Genomic DNA, 18,180 nt, shown 5'->3' on the forward strand with positions numbered 1-18,180 from the left:
CAAAACCTAACAACAGCTTCTAAACTACCAAAGCACCAACATCACAATGCAGCAACCTATTTTAATCATTCAAGCCTAACCAAACAGCACCCATCCTTAGAATGCAACAGCCTTGAACGACAATGGCCAGCAACATCACCAACATCACCACCAGCATTGCCAAAATCCAACATACACAAGTAAGTTTCTTCACCTTTCTCTCGTAATGCACAGTTCTCCTCCTCAGTTAATTAACCACTCTATGTTCCTGGGATAAATTTGGAGTGCTCATCAACTGATCTTCCCACTCAAAGTAGCCACAACACATTGCCCCGTTCTTCCAAAATGAGCATCTAAAAAAATGGCATTTTAGGGTTTGCATTGGTGTTAGAAATCATCCTCATAGCTTTTCACCCGCAATTGCAGAAGAATCCTGGTGCTTCGGTGATGCTCGAGCTGCTCCGTTCATACGAACCTTCTGAATTCCTCCAAGGAGAGTCGGATCGAGACTGGTTGCTCTTCCTCAGCTCCAACGTCGTCTTCAACGACAGAAAAGGGGTTGGATTTTGGGAATTAGGGTTTGAAATCAAAAGAATTTTGGAATTATGGGTCAGAATTAGAAGCTCTCAATCTCAGCTCCAACGTCGTCTTCAACGAGCCTTTCAACGACAGAAAAGGGGTTGGATTTTGGGAATTAGGGTTCGGAATTAGAAGAATTTGGGAATTAGGGGAATTAGGGTTCAAAATCAGATGATTTTGGGATTTAGGGTGCGAAATCAGAAGCTTGATTTGGGAAATTAGGGTTGTCCGTTCGATTTTAGGGCTTTTGCTCGAGAAGGGACAATCAAAACGGTGGTGTTTTCAAGCGTTGTACGGTTAGAGGTAATTAAAACGGTGCCGTTTCATGCACGGCTCGTGCCTCCGGTTTAAAAAACAATTTCATTGACGGCGTCAGGTCTAGCTAGGCATCCACGTGAGCATTTCGTTAAGTCGGTTGACGTTGAGGACCATATTGATAAGCAGAATGAAAACGTTTGGGTTAAAATGGTGGCAAAATTAGTAGATGGACTAAATTGATGGCATTGTGCAAGTAGAGGGATGACAGTGATAGTTTCCTCAAATTATAATCCAACTCTACCTAACTCAATTATATTTTTCTCCAAATTCATCAATATAATTATTACTATTTTATTTTTTCTTTCATTTGATAATAATTTCTTGTTCATACCTTTTCCTAATAATTTTTATAATCAATATTTTAGTAATAAAATTTTCATCTACTTTCATATTTATACATACAAATATATATATATATATTCTCACACATTAATATATTTGTCAACACTTATAATCATTATATAAAACAACTTGAGTTGAATTATTATCCAATTCGAAAACCAAACGCAAGCTAAATTTTTTTGTCTAGACATGAGTCCTTCTACGACTGACATTAAAGCACGTGGAAGGGCCTAACTGAGATAAGGAGGAAACATCTAGGGGGCAAAACAGATTGGAATTTGGATACAATGTATTCTGCTTTTCTTACCTTTTTTTTTGTGGGTTAAAAAATCCTATTTATTCGGTTATTCGGATATATATAATTATGGACACTCACGACACACCTACAGAAAACCTCCAAAGCATTTGCTCGTACATGTACTTTCTTCATCTTCTTCTCCCTCCCTCCCTCTCTCTCTCTCTCCCTCTCTTTCTCTCTCTCTCTAGTCCCTATCAAAACAGCAGAACAATGGTGTTCCCCAAAGAAGAGAAGCTAGTTCACAGCATCAGGCTTTCCTCGGTCGGCCCGGGCCGGGTCACGGGGACCGACGTGGTTCACATCCCGAGCTCATTGGACTTGGCCATGAAGCTCCACTACCTCAGGGGAGTATACTACTTCAGTGCTCAAGCTACACAGGTGCTTCATCAATATTATATCAATAGACAATATTTTAATTATTTAAAAAAACACAAACTTTTTATATTTTATCGATTCTAACACAAATTTTTTTCTTGATCTAAAAATACATAAACTATTAATTTGATATTAATGTTAGCACAATATCAATTTTTCAATCAAGGAGCCTCAATGGCGACCACTGCCCTCCCAATCGGGGCCAACCCATGACGATAGAGGTTACTGGTGAGTCCGATTGTGAGGATGGTGGCAACCGATGAGGCTCCACCGACTACCCCTTCATTCCTTTCTCAATTTTAATTTTTTTTTAATTTGAGCAATGAGGGTCTCATTGGGACCCACCGTCGCTCCCGTAAGATTGTTGGCGACCTCGGCAATTCCCGTTTAAATCAATGGAAAAGTCGAGACGGGCTAAAATTGATATTAAATTGATAGTTCATGCAGATTTAGATTAAGAAAAAAATTCGTGTTAGAATTAATAAAAGGTGAAAAATTTGTACTTTTTAAGTAATTAAGCTATGGATACTAATTAATATATTTCATTATGATTAATCTTCGAATTTCATCGTACGCTTTTGCGTTTTGTTAGTTTGTTTTCATCTTTTATTTTTTGAAAGCTTTTATAAGAGGCCCCCATGATTTTGTTTCTTTCATGTGATATTAGTATGGTTCGTTTAGTTTTCTCTCTTATTTTGGCCCTTTTCTGAATTTCCACTATATAACTCATTAACATTTACACTAGGGGAATGTTACATGAGGGATGTAAGGTAAGAAATAAGGCGAGATAAGCCAATTAAAAGTGGCGACTCTCATTCTATACCCCCTCTTGATCCATATCATATCAAGCAAAATCTATCGATAAGATCAATAAAGTGTTGGTGGAGTGTTAAGCATCTTCAACTCTGTAAGGATGAAAACATAAGTTCGAGCCCGAGAAAGCCCACTTGTTAGGAGGGGGAATAATCTTGAATGCTCGATCCCCTGAAATTGCGAGAGTAATATCTTTTTTTTTTCTAAAATAAAAAAATTACCTACAAATAATAATGATTCAAGTAATTCAGTACTTATTCTCTTTGAGTAATATCTCGGATTCGAGTATTGTGAATGAAAAAATAGTCTTAGTTGGGAGAATTTTACCTCTTAGTAGATCAACACGGCTTGATTTAGATTAGTCGGAGGTCAATTGCACTTTGGTATACTAGGTATACTGAAAAATCTCATCGGGAATAAGTTCAAAAAGTAGTTGCTCTCTCAAAGTTATATATAGGAGTAGACCAAATGTGATGGTCCTTAAAAAAGGAGACCTGGTGCAGTGCACATGTTCTTGTCAAGAAATTTAAAGATTCCGTTTCGATTCTCATCAATGGTATTATCTATGCCTTTTTATTTAAATATTCTTATTTTTTTGTATTAGTTCTATAAACTTTTTTATAACTGGAAAATTTGATGGTCTCTTAGGGGAATTCATGTTAATAATGAACCATGAAATTATCTGCCGATGTTGTAGGATTGATATGTACCTTGTTAATATCGATGGCCCCACGGTTTGGTTCCTGCTGTTGGTTAATGTCTTAATAGTACATGAATTAATTAGTTGTGGTATCCGGTGGGTTGCTAGGGCCTGACAATTAAGGGAATAAAGGAGTCGACGTTCACATGGCTGAATGATTACTACATGACATGCGGGCGGTTCAGGAGGTCACCAGACACCGGGAGGCCATACATGAAGTGCAACGACTGCGGGGTGAGGTTCATCGAGGGCAAGTGCGATAAGACCATAGAAGAGTGGTTGGAAATGTTGAGTGAGGACTGTGAGCTGAGGAACCTCCTCGTCTCGGATCACGTCATTGGGCCCGAGTTGTCTTTCTCCCCTCCTCTTCTCATACAGGTATGTAATAAACCACCTAAATCCAATATATACGTAGACGTATATTTTATTTAGCCATTTTTGCATGATATATAGTTTATACCCGAAAAAATAAAAGTAAAATGTTATAGAGAATAATAATAATAATAATAATTGTAAACTTAGAGTATGATTATCATTAGTAGGATCTTTCATACTGCATCTTTTATAATTTCTTTTGCTGTTGTCCTATTAAACTTACGACGTGGGTCCCTTATGACCAAGAAAAAGGGAAACTGCGCCCTCCAGGACTAGGACATCTTGATATTATAACGAACATAAAAAATGTGCAATGGTTGGTAGATCACATGAATATGACCATTAATTCATATTATGCATTTGGAAAAGAGAAAGTTGGCTAATTACGACCGATTACTGAAGAAATTTAGACAAATCATGGTTTTTATTCGCCTTCCCTATTTTATCTCCTACTGAAAACAAAATCGATAATCTTACGTTGAGGTTCCATATATTTAGTAATAAATAAATAACTTTTCACTTTTATTAAGGCTCATAGATGTTGAATCCTAACAGAAGAAAGAGTTCACAGGAGAAACTGAGAAGGTTGGGTATATGAATCAAGTGGCGCCCCCACAGTCATATATTAATTGAAAGCTTACATCCCGTGATCGAGAAATTGGCTTTGATCCTAACCTTCATTTTATATACGTTTTTTTTTTATAATTTTTTAATTAATAACCAACTATATATATTAATTAAGCTGGTAAATGACCAATGTGCCAGTTGATTCAAAATAGTTTAGTATTTATTTTCCTTAAGCAAATGGAGATAATACAGGGCTAGGAGATTGGATTTATCCTTTTTTTTATGAATAAAAATTTATCCTTTATTAGAAGGTAGGCTGGCCTAACTCGAATTTCGATTAGTCAGAATTCATCGGGTTTTCATAACTAAGTTTGTGCACGCTAAAAAAATGGACAGCTTTTATAGCACTTATTTGGGCTGAATAATTTTTAAAATTAAAATGATAAAAATAGTTATAAAAAGAATACTTGCAACATACTTTTCACTGATTTAGTTATTAAAAGTTTAAACTGATTGGTTGCTGGATTCAAACCTCATATAAATTTATGATTTTTTTTTAATTTTTTCGTGTGGAACATCATATCTCAATACATAGCTTTTTGCAAATTACTCATCTATAAAGATCGAAAAATGAGGATTGCGCAAGTTATGGAGTTGCATTAAATTGATTACCATTTGCGAGAGCATATTGAAAGCTTGCACCTTAAGGTGGATGACATATCGCTGTCATCTCCTGTAGGGTAATGCAGTATTCTTGTATACGAGCCATGCCGCAACATCTTCTTCCTAGAAACACTTACGGGTGGCAGAGAGTTGAGGAATTATAATTTAGCGTATCTTTTTCATCTGTCTAACCTTTACTGGTTTACTTCTAGAAAGGTATCAAAATCTTCGTGTTAGATTTTGATTGTGGTAAATAGAAAAGCTAAATCATTGCCAACAAAATCCGATAAGAATAGCCATACATATTGCCTTTCCCCCTTCATTTAGGATTTAATATTCTTAAGTGGAGGAAAAGAAGGGTAGAATTAAGAGGTCTACATTCCCAAAAAAAAGAAGTTAGGGTTCGATTTTCACTAATCAAATTTATCATACAAATTACTTGCCCCTCTCCATTCCTATCCTATCCAGTAGGCCTATCTAATTTAGTCAACATAAATTTGACTTCAATTGATGTGGTTTATTCATTGTGTTCCCGATGGGGCTCTTAGCTGCTCTGGCTGGACCTAATGTTGCCATCTACTCCTGTCGGAAGTTATTATTTCGTCCACTTTCCTATTTTTGTCATTGAAGAATTGAAAACCCTTTCTGAAAAGGGAAACTCTACGATACGTATAGATTTGGATAAGTGAGTAAACAATTTTATGCTCGAATGAACATTGATAAGACTTTATCGATCTATATATATGCATGTATGTATATATATATATATATATGAGTCAAGAGTTTTTTTTTTTTAACATGTATCCTGATATGCGAAACTTTAACGATGAGTCAAGACTTATTTTATAGAAATAACTTTTTTTATGGGAATAACTAAATTAAATTAGGGAAAAAGATTGAGAAATATATGTATACTGCAGTGACGTATATTTTTGTTTGGAAATAACCGACACATAATTAATTAAATGAGAGGTATACACATGCACAGTATATCGGACATACACTTTGGTACCATATGAGAGTTTCGGATATTTACAATTATCTGCTCGTAAAGTTAGGCTTATTAGATAAGAGCTTGATTTATTCTTCTAATCATATCCAATCTAAGCTTGCTTCAATTATTTATACATCTTTTTTGCTCTAACTCTCGGAACAACTCAAACTAGAAAGGAGTCAAAATCGGGGACAAAGGAGCCTTTCCAGCAATTACATTCCGCTTAATTTGCAGTAATAAATTGTCAAGAAATGGATTCTTTTTTAAATTTGTATAAAATATAGAAATATTAAAATTTCTTCCTTGGAGTGGGGCGTATTTTAATATTTCTATATGAAAATATAAAAATATTAGACGTTATCATTACAATTTAATTAAATAATTAACATCGTGTTAGATGCGTAACTAAATTTGAAAGTCGTGTCTTTTATGCTATTTTTTAAAGGTTGTGATATATTTAAAAAAATGCAATGGTTATGTATTTTTGTACTATTCTCAAAAGATCGTGCTATATTTACGAGAAAATGCAGAAGTCGTGCATGCTATTTTTTAAATGTCGAAAAAGTATAAATAAGTTGCTTTTAATTAACTCATTTTCTGACCCTGTATATTGACGTGACCCTCCATCTGTAGATGGCTGCATTTACTCCAGCAAATAGAAACATATGAATGTGAAATTTGGCCATTGAAATTCGAAGAGTGCAATGTCTGATCAAAGGAAATAATCTAATTTTATCTTGTCAATGTTCGAGGAAAGGACTTCTCGTAAAGTATTAAATTTAGTTATTATTTATATGCTGGTATTTTCTTCTTGTTCTTCTCAACCTAAGTATGACAAAAAAAAAAATATATATATATATAACTAAGTATGACCTTTCGTGCAGATAACACAGTTCAAATGCGGGGGTTTCTCGTTGAGCCTTAACTGGGCTCATATTCTCGGAGACGTGTTCGCCGTCGTAGATTTCATCAACAAGTGGGGCCAAATGCTTGCTGGGCTTCAGAAAGACCACCCAGAACCACCCAAATCGAACACCGTAATCCTGGAAACCCCGATGAAGGCAGACCGAGAACCCATTTCCGTGAGGCGGGTCGGCCCGGTTGGGGACCACTGGATCTACTGTCCCGGAAGGAAGAAGGGGACCTTCACTTTCCACCTCACCTCCTCTCAGCTGACCCACCTAAGGTCCAAGTTCTTTGGCCACATGAAATCGGGGAGAGTCCCGCCGTACGAGTCTCTTTGTACCATTTTGTGGCAATGTATAGCCAATGTCAAGGAGGAGGAGCCCAAGGTAGTGACAATCTGCAAGAATGACCCAAGCAAAAGGGCCATTGGAGTATTAAGCAATAGTCAGAAGATCAGTGTAGTGAGGACAGATTCCTCAATTAAGGGGTCCGACCCATGTGAGATTTTGGGCCTTTTGGTAGATCAAGCGATGGAGGAGACTGCCCAAATTGAAGAAGCTGTCGAGAGGGATAATGGGGTTTCTGATTTCATCATCTATGGGGCAAATCTCACCTTTCTGGACATTGGGGAGGCCAACCTTTATGAGCTTGAATTGAATGGGCTAAAACCCATATTTGCGGACTACGCCATTGGGGGAGTTGGGGAAGAGGGTGTGGTTCTGGTCCACCCCGGGCCGAAAGGCGCAAAGTTATCTGGAGATGGAGGGCGGGTCGTAACCGTTATTCTGCCGGAAAATCTTCTGCCGGCGCTGAAGGGTGAGCTGAAGAAAAACGATCTGTTGCTCGATGAAAACATCTTCAGCTGAGCTGCATATCGTTAATGTACGTTTATTTTCGAACGGAATCTGTCTGCGGTGGTTGGGTGGAAAGCATGTTTGGTTTACTTTTAGACTTGGACGGAGCGTACTACTGAAAGTTTGCTAATTGATGGTTAAAAAAAATCAAGGATAAATTATAGCAGAAAGGCTCGACTTTTCCTTTCTGGCTCAGATTTAAAATTTAGGTGGTGTTTAATAAATTAAGTACTTAAAAATTAAGTACTTAATTAGTTAATGAAAGAAATGTATAAGAAGAAAAGAACAATTAATAAAGATGAGAAAAGTTTTATGAGAGGTAAAGAGTATTAATAAGTGAAGAATAATTTATTTTATTAAATAAAAAATTTCCATTTATTTCATTAAGTGATCTTTTGCTTAACAAATAAATAATAGATCTTTATCTTTCATCTTTCCCCTTTTTATACATTCATTTTCTCTCATAAATAACTTGTAATTGACTTTTAAATATTTATTTAATTAAGTTAAAGCAAACACACCGTAGTCTCATTTTCAATTTGTCTCAATAAAATCCCAAATTTTCTATTTTGGCACGGATATAACCGTCCATGAGTCGCCCGCCATGTTTCCTATTTGTTTGCTTACGTGGAGATTATGTGATCGACATTTGTGTACAGCTCCGTCAGCCTCCACACGTAAGAGAAGCAAATGGAAATTGTGACCGACGACTCATGGCGGGCCAATAAAATCGAAAATCTGAGAAGCTTTATGAGACAAATTGAAAGTGCGGTTAAATTTGAGATAAAAATGAAAATTCGGATTTTTTTTTCCTGTAATTTACCCAAAAATAAAAACAAGAAGAAAAGAAGAAGTTTGAACTTATAGTTTGACATGTTATGTTTATGCGTCTTCCTCCTTTCTTGGCTCGAGGGGCGTAGAGCAGCATGTTCTCGGCAAGATGATTCATTTCGACGATGAATTGGGATCTCAATCGCCCACACAACGCGTCCGACAAAGTGTTCGGGATTTCGTGGCTTGACATGACCGTTGGAGCTATTAATTATTAGGGAGTGGTTCTCCGTCATCCCTCTTGCATCCTCTGCGTGCTAGGGTCCCTACTCCCTGTAAGAGCTTTCATTTTTCCCAAGCGTATGACCATGCATCGCGCATGGGTTCTGACATGAACATACGAAATGGAGATGGGAGTGTTGTTCGGTACTCTCAATGCTCTCATCACTTCACCACCACAAGTTCGATTCTTACGGTCTTACAGCTCCTGCAGTCCTCGTCACTCAGTGAGGACAGCGACAGCGCTGCTTTTGACACTTGCATAGTTGTTGTCGTGCCGCTCTGCTTGTTACCGTGTAACTTCTGAGATCACTACCTCAATGCCTCGCTCAGCAGCCGATCAACTGATCATAGTGAACTAAGGAACCTGACTCGTATCTTTGAAACGTATCGGCTGGTAACACTTCCGACCCTTCTCCACCGCACCAATGCTGTTCACTTCCACCGGAATGCACACTGGAATGCACCCCCCTTGGGCAAACACTCGCTGTCATTTATGGTGCGCTTAAGTTCCTTCCTAAGGAATTCTATGAAAGATTCCCTTAATAGCAGGGACACGGAAACTCCATCCAACAACGTGAATCATGTAAACATTCCCAACTAAAAGTGCAGCCTCAATGAGGGCTTTCAGGAGGGGTCTTTTGACAAGCTCTAAGATTGGAGCATTAATCTCCCGAAAATCTCCTACTTGATGAAGCCCCTATCAGCCCTATCGTCTTAGGCTTTTTCATAAACAACACGGAGCCTCAGTCATGCCTTCACATTCTAGAATGCATCAATCTTGCAATCCCTCATGAACTTCTCGCTATTCCTTTAAAATCAGAGAGTAGCATGCTCAAGACTCAGGTCGGCATAAATTTCTTCGTCTCACCAAAGTACCTCACGTGAATTAAGGGTGTCCATAAGCGGTGAGTGATATTTGTGACCTACAACTCCATGCCTTTGCGTGCGCTGAAATGGTTCGTCAGGAGCATCTTGACCTTCACCCACTAGCACTTCCAAGCCAAAACTCAAAGAGAAGGTGATGAACTTCAGCCGATGGTGGATAACGATGGTAGGAGGATTGTCTTCGCTCTGCCCTCTTTCTTAGAAGTGTCGGTTATCCCCGATGCAACTCAAATCCTACCGCATCTTGTTACGGCATAAATAAAGCTTTATTAAGATCTCATAACTTCGCTGCATTTTGTCTTTGATTCTGCCCTGAGCATCTCAGCATGATGTTCACATTGGGGGACAACAGTCGCGCCCCCCTAATAATTTCCAACATGCAGGGCTTACCACGATCTCCTCCAACTCCCTCTTGCTTTTCCTTCCCCCTTCATTATTCTCAGGATGAATAAAGAAGAAGAAACTCAACTTGTCGATCATGAAGTGTCCATCAGGGTAGAAGCGATAGGATTCTCTTAGAAAATAACTGGGATCACGGCCTTCTCTACCGTTCCCACAGATGGCACCAATGTTGCAGACCTCATTAGATGCTAGGTCTTTTGCCTTTTGATGTAATTATGTTTTCAAAGTGTTATTTGGATAAGAGTATCCATACCTTCTTGTTTGGTTAATGAAGATCACATCATTTATGCCCCCCCCCCCCAAAAAAAAAGGAACTCCCTATTTCTCATTAATGAAACTCTTCGGACAATTTTTGCTTTCCTTCCACATTTCCTATCCGATCCAGTGGCCTTATACCATATAAGAAGTAGAACAAAGAAGCTCGGTGGAATTTAATCGAAGCATAAGTTTGACTTTAATTGCTGGTTTGTTGCCTTCTTGAAGGGGCTTCATAGCTGCTCTAGGTCTCCAGCAGGACTGAAACAAATGCTGCCACCCATTCGTATAGGAAATCAATCCCTTTGTCCACATTCTTATATTTTGAGTGTGTACCTTAATATTCAGAAGTTCTATAGATCATGACTAATCCAGTTCAAGTTTAATCAACTTACGAAGAGATAAAACTCTTATGATCAAGAATTTTCTATATTCACAGGGCTCGACTTCGAGATATTATTTAAGGGAAATAAGAACAAAATTGTCTGAATCAACCCTCGTTGATCTACATTCTTATATTTGTTATTGAGAATTTAAAGCCCCTTTCTAAGAATGGAATCTCCATGCGTAAAATTTCTACCCTGGACCTATAAGTGACTAGGTTTATCTTCAATCTAAAAACTCGAAATCATAGGTTGTGAAACTCATTCTCTTATAAACCTATTTTTTTATTCTAATTTTTCGTGTAGGATTAACTCTCAACACCCATTCTCATGTGACAATATGTGGCTTTAACACTTCATCTACACGTGCCACGTGGACTTGAACACCCTGCCTTCAAGAATTAACTATGAGCTTGGACTAAACCTCCGTACTCGGGACTTATAACCACGAGGTGGACTTCTTCTTGGCACCTCGAGCTAGAGGAGGGAGATGATAATTGAAAATGAGGCCATATTTGGGTCCTGACTAAGATGAGGCAGCTTCTCTCCGCACTCGGATTAAAAGAGACTTAGCACGGTGTGAACCCACATGAGCGTACAGAAACATAATCCGTCATGTAAAATTTTCATTGGGCATATAAGTGACTAGGTATATCTGCAACTCAAAAGCTCAAATTTTTGGATTCATGTTATGTTGGTACATGCAATGAAAATTGTGAATTTATAGGTTCACATATCAGTTTGTCCATACGTCTTTCTCCTTTCTCAGTACAAATAAGTTCACTTTAAAATTTTCTTTCACACAATATCGATAAATAAAATTCTTTGTTATTTTTTCGGTTACAAATTATTTATTATTTGAAGGTAAATGTTGAAAATATAAATTATACACAATTTATAATTCTTAATATAATAATAAGGGGTTTTAATGCCATAAATACCATGATTTGATCATTTTCTCAAATCTGTCATATGGTTTAAAAATTACCAAAAAAGGCTCATGGTTTACATATTGTTCCGGATCCATTCCGGCGTCAATTTTTCTGTCAATTTTTCATGGTGTTGCTGATGTGAAAGGTAAGCGGGCCCATCATTGCCACTGTGGCCCTTTACTTGGAATAGATTTGAGAAAAAAATTAAAAACATAGGATATATTTGAAAATAAAAATAAAAATCATGGGATAGGTTTATGGCCCACATACATTTCATTGACGGATAAATTGATGCCGTGATAGATTTGAAGTAAGATGTAAACTATAGATCTTTTTGGATATTTTTTAAAGTATAAAATATATTTGAGAAAATGGTAAAATTATGGGATATATGGAGTGAAAATCCCTAATAATGACTTAGTATATCAAATTTATCTTGAATCTGATTGATGAATTGATTAATTTAACTTTTAGCTCAAAAAGTAAAAGTAAAACCGTATCTTTCCTTAAGAAGCCATTTGCAACAGAGGACAAACGCTAATTTTGTCTCAAAAAGTAAAACCTTGTGCACTGAATCATTCCAAGGAAGGAAAACCGACTATGCTATACCATCATCTACCTCAACCGGAACATTCATGAGAAGCAAATAGATGCTGTTTAATAGCAAAATTTGAACCTACTACTTGACAGTGGAAGGTCTCAATTCGACATGTGAGGGCTGTCCTAGAAGTGTTAGCTTAGCCGGATAATTTAAGAGGCCCATGATACCTCAGTTAGCCGGACAACATAGACCATGAGGATCCGGTCCGCGAGAGACAATAGCTAGTCATGTCACTGACCACAAAAGCTTGCATTATGCCTGCTGGCCTTTGGGCTTCCCGGTAGAAGCAATAATTGCATATGCATTAGTTACAGTGGCAGCCACTATAAAGACCCCAACGTCAATGCACCCAGTAGCAGCAGCAACATTCAAGAACCTGCATAACAAACCAAAGGCATCAACCATGTTCAGAATAAATAATAACCATTTTGGCTAGACTAATTCCCCCCACCTAATTAACATGCCGATATATATCCAAGCTCTTGTACATGCTTTGAGTCCCTACAAACAATTTAGAACTCAGCAATGGCGGCCTTTGATGTCTCAATCACGGCCACCAAGTCCTTTGTTTGAGGCCTCCTCCCAAAATTTCGATGCTAATTGATCATTCCCTGTTGGATTTTATTCAATGATATTGTCCAACATATATATTAATTGTTACGTATTATGTGTTATCTTTGTTGTTGGCCCGATTAAGACTTGGTTTGGGAGTGTTGTTACTGATAAAGAAGTACTAAAATAAAATTGCTGAAAAATAAGTGATGATTTCAGAATAAGTTAAAGTGATTGGAATAAACTAATTTTAAACTATTAAAAGTAAAAAAATAAATATTAATACTTGAAACATAATAAGTAGAAGCAGATTTCATAAGCATCTTTTAACTTGTTTGATAAAACCATGTTTGCAACCATAATTTTGACCGAATCCGTGGTTTCAAAAACTCTCACCAAACACTAAATCTGCTTAAAATTATAAGGAAAGTGATTATGGAACCTCCCATCGCACTCCTAAACGAACTCTAAGTGATCTACTAAAATTTAAAATGATGGGTCGTAATGATATCTCAGTAGAGTATATGGTCTAATGTGCAAATACTATAAGGTAATTTCTAATTTTATAATGGGCTACATTAGAAATTATAATAATCTCAAGTACTCATATGCAATTAAAGAGTTATAGTCCCCGAGTCATACGTTAAATAAATGCTCTCTTGAGACCCCATTACTTAGACAGAGAAACAACCTAGGACATAATGTACTAACTTGGAAGACCATAAAACCCATCTCTTGCTTTCGTGCTTTATTCAGATACGCTTCCAATTACTCAGTTGATTCGACAATATCGACATGTGCGGTCTTGGACTTTCAAGTAATTCAATTTCTAGCATTCCAGTCTCTCAACACCCGTCTGCCAGGCCCCTAATAGTCTCAGATTGCCACGGAAAGCGCCATCCATTTTGAGTTTGATCCACCCTGTGAAGGATTACGCCATTTTATCAACTTCCCATTCCCTCTCCGGCCTATGCACTTTGCTACTTCTCATATAGCTGCACCTCAAAATTTGCCCACTTCATTTTTTCCTCCTAAGTCCATAATAACCAAGCATTTACGTACCAAGCAAAACATCCCAAGGGCAGCTTCCTGTCCTAATCTCAAAAGAATTTAAATCAGCAAAGCATCCAGACACTTGTCATCTGTGCAAATTTGATGGACTCATGTATGGCTCTGAAAGGTGCAGTTTATATTTATCAGGGGGCCCAGATTAGATAGTGCACCCCGGATACGCCATCCAGTCCTTTTCACGAAACCAATTAATTTGATACCTTTCATCCTTCAAGTGGAAGGCATAGAGACTTCTTTTTGCTTCCATTTTATGAGTTACCACTCGGATCGGCACGCTCTTCCAGTTCACTGTAAGAAATCTAATTTTGGATGAAATTCAATGCAAAAAAGAAATGAACTTCTATTTTTTTTCATTTATTTATTTTCAATTATTACAGTATATCAAACCATGTTTTATTAATGTCTTGTGGGGTGGCTTTATCGATTTTGTGATTTTATAGCTAGTTCAAGTGGATCGTTGAAATTAACTGGACATATCACAGATATATAATCTATATCTATAAGCTAAATGACAGATACCTCATCTCCTTTAGCCCCATCATCCTAGAGTATGTAATAAAAGAATAGTTGTGAAAATCCCGCTCTTTATTGCAGATTATAGAATCTTTTTGACTCAAATTTGTTCACATAATATATATTTTTAATATACATCGAAAAGGTACGTAATATTTTAAAACAATCATATGTTACAATAAAATTACGACTATCAAATATATATTTTCCACACTAAAAGCTTAGTGGTCTTTTGTTTTTAATAAATTTAAAATCTTTTAACACATTATTATGACTTAATAATAAAAGTGTAGCATCAGATGTTATAATTTATTGTAGATAGTTGTGTTATATGGAAATTATGTTTAAGTAAGGCAGGTTGTATTATATATATAACATTTATTAATAGTAAGGGTGTGCGAGTCCGGGTACTTTTTTTTTTTTTTACGGTACTCGGATCCTACCCTGTAGGGAGCTTACAAGATTTTGGAACTGCACCCTATCATGTTGGGACCTGGGACTAGAACCTACCCGGAACTTGAATTATACTACAGGTTCCGCTGTAACTTTTTTTTTTCTTCAAGCACAATAAAATGAAATAAATAATTAAAATCGAAAAGATTTCATTCACAATCGCGCAAAACAGATAAATATCGACATAGATTATACATATCACATCCATCTATCCATAGAACTAAAGGATTATGTAGCTCTCATTTTGATTATATTGTAGACAAAGCAAATAAGTAACTAAAATATTATATTACTATTTAGCAAAACAAAAAAAAATGATGTAGCTCTCCTTAGTAGACATAGCAAATAAGCTCCCCTTAGAATTTTGTAACTACTACATCGCACATAGATGATCATGTAGATATAAAATAATTTTTTTCAAAAAAAATTATAGGTCCCGAGTACCGATTCCTTGGTTACCTTGTATATAAGAACTGGAATCGGAACCTATTTTCACTGGTTCCTTAAATTACTACCTAGACCCTACCAAATTTTCAATTGGAGATACCCGGACCCTACCCTAACGGATATATTCTAACCGATTTCGGTTTTACCCGATATCTATACACACCCCAATTAATAGGTTCAAGATATCATGGTTTCACCAGAAAAGTATATATATATTGAATAAGAGATTTTAAATTCTATCATCGCCAATGGAGCTCCATGTGTCCCTTTATTTCCCTTTCCCTATATGTTTCTTTCTTTTCTATAGTAGTGTCATCAGAACCGGACCGGATGTTGAACCGATCGAGGTATGGGTTCATAGGTTTGATGGGTCTAACCGAGGTCGACAGGTCGGACTGTACGTTTATTTAAAATTTATGTAATACATGATTATTATAAAAATAAACCTAATTTTTTTTCTTAAAAAATAACCCTTTCTCTCCCCCTTCAACTCTCTCTCCCCTCAACTCCCTCTCTCTCCTTCGCCACTCAGTCCGTCCAGGCGTCTACCCTCGATCCATAAGAAAATCCCTGATGAACAAGAGTCTAGGCGTTCAAGCGTTCGCGTACAAGGAGGAGGACTTGAGGAAGAAGAGTTCCCTTCTCCTCCAGATGAACCAATTCACAAGAAAATCCCCGTCCTCATCCATAAGGGAAAACCCATCTCTGAGTCCCTCATCATCCTCCAGTACATTGACGACAGCAAGAACAAGGCTCCCGGCCGCCTTCTCCTTTCCAATCCCTATGACAGAGCCCAGGCTCAATTCTGGGCTGATTACATCTATAGGAAGGTTGAACTTGACTAATCTTCAATCAGGCGGAGTAGGAAGCTCAAAGATGTTGATGAGGAGAAGCCGAGAAGAGACAGAAGGAGAAGAGGAAGTTGAAGCTGTTGCAAATCTTGTGATGCTCGAAGGAGAAGAGGAAGCTCGAAGCTCCTCCGCTCAATCCGTTCAATAGAGACAGTGAGAGAAGCCGGGTGCTCGAGAAGCTCGAAGCTGTTGATGCTCGAAGGAGAAGAGGAAGCTCGAATCGAAGCTCCTCTGCAGCAGAGGCTCTGCCCGTCGTGCTCGATCTGTTCAACTTCAACAGAAACAGAGGTGAAGAAGACTGAGATGAACTACGGTTTCTTGATTGATGCAATTCAATTGATTTAATTCATTTCTGATTTTCCTTTAAAAAATTCCGAACCCATGATCAACTTCAACAAAGACAGAGGTGAAGAAGATTGAGATGAACTAGGGTTTCTTGATTGATGCAATTCAATTGATTTAGTTCATTTCTGATTTTCCTTTAAAAAATTCCGAACCCATATAATCAGCCGGTTCATATGCGTTCGATGGATTTGTCTAAAAACCTCCCGAGTTTTTGGGTTCACCGGTCTATTTGTGCATTTTCAGTTGTCAAGCTAATCAGATCGAACATAAGTCCGATTTTCGGTCCAACCAATCTTCGGTTCGGTTCTGATGACACTGATCTATAGCATTCATTTGTAATGAAAGGAAAACTGAAAGATGAAATTTGTTTTAATATCAACTTTTGCTCTTTGAACCTTTTCCAACTTTTCACTTTCATCTTAAAGCTTTTCTTTTGGTTCAATCTTGTCCTTTAAAATAATTTCTAAAAATATAAAAAAAGAAAATTATCTTTATTAAAAATAATTTCCAAAAATATAAAACAATTAAATTTTTTATTTAATAAAAAAAAGTGGGATGAGAGATCAAACAAGGGGCAAGGGTCTATCTAAGCCTGCCACCCCTCCCTTTCTGAGGTCTCCAATGACCTCGAATGGAGAGGGGTGACCGCGGCCAAGGCCAGACTGAGGCTAAGCCTACTAAAGCGTTTAGCTTAGGCCCCACATTTATTACCCTAAAAAACAACAATGTTATAATTATTATGTTATTATGTAATATAAATTAAGCCCCCAACTGTTTACTTTTTTAATTTTATCTTTTTAAATCTTATTATTCTCCTTTATCAATATATAATATATTAAAGCAGAATAGTGAAGTTTATAGAACTTTATTCGAGAGCCTTCAACTCTCGTTGAAATATTAAAAACCCTAAATTCGTGATTGCTTGGCCTTTGAATTACCTGTAATTAATATATATATGTTGACAGAATGCAGGCATCATAATTAATCTTATAATAATTCTCATTGCCCGTATAGAGTTTTGTGCTTCTAGATAATCCATTGAATTAATTTTTATTTACGTCTCTTCTCTTTCTTTCACATTTGCAATTGACCTCTGTATGTCAATCTTCTTCCATCTTCTTACATGCGTCCTCCTCATGATTCCTTTTTTGCAGGTTCGTGATTTCTCTACTCCCTCCCTTGCCCTAGTTTTAGCATTCTCTTTTTCTTATTTTCATATGTATGCTAGTTTAATTATGTGTACGGTGTCACTCAAAATATTATCGACGTTCCTTTTCTTGACCGTTTCTAATTCTTTTCCACAATTTTCATTCACTATAATTTTGCTTTGTCAGCTCCAAACCTGGAAGCTGATGTAGTAGGTAATGTACTGAATTCAGCCTTTCTTTGCTTTGAATTTACTAAATTATTGGGCTCGATCAAGTTTCACATTTCTTGCTTGCGTATAATTAAGTTAAAACCAAGTATGAGTCATCATCTCTGATACATTATTATCTTTTTTCACTTCTGAATGTTTCATCCGCCAAAGTTTATGGTGGCTATGAAGAGTGAGTGATGTGTTAATGCGGCCAATAAGAAGTTATGTATTTTCTTCATGGTAGGTCATGGGGAATAAGTGAATTTATATTGAACTCCTGTCACCTCTTTAGGTTGATTTCCGTTAATTTATTCATT

The 18,180-nt window shown here is 36.9% G+C and overlaps 1 protein-coding gene and 1 long non-coding RNA gene across 2 annotated transcripts; both read left to right on the forward strand.

The window, feature by feature from the left end:
- Window positions 1-1,593: 1,593 nt before the first annotated feature.
- Window positions 1,594-7,967, forward strand: LOC116214953 (protein ECERIFERUM 26-like). The gene is made up of 3 exons (XM_031550484.1): window positions 1,594-1,894; window positions 3,513-3,782; window positions 6,888-7,967. Exons 1-3 carry the CDS (start codon window positions 1,634-1,636, stop codon window positions 7,773-7,775), a joined length of 1,419 nt encoding a protein of 472 aa, XP_031406344.1. The 5' UTR covers window positions 1,594-1,633; the 3' UTR covers window positions 7,776-7,967.
- A 7,794-nt stretch (window positions 7,968-15,761) lies between these two features.
- On the forward strand, window positions 15,762-17,922 carry LOC116215714. Its single transcript, XR_004158542.1, has 2 exons — window positions 15,762-16,449; window positions 17,661-17,922. It is a non-coding gene; the product is annotated as an uncharacterized LOC116215714 (long non-coding RNA).
- Window positions 17,923-18,180: the final 258 nt, after the last annotated feature.

The sequence above is a fragment of the Punica granatum genome, chromosome 7, assembly GCF_007655135.1.
Source record: "Punica granatum isolate Tunisia-2019 chromosome 7, ASM765513v2, whole genome shotgun sequence".
NCBI lineage: Eukaryota > Viridiplantae > Streptophyta > Magnoliopsida > Myrtales > Lythraceae > Punica > Punica granatum.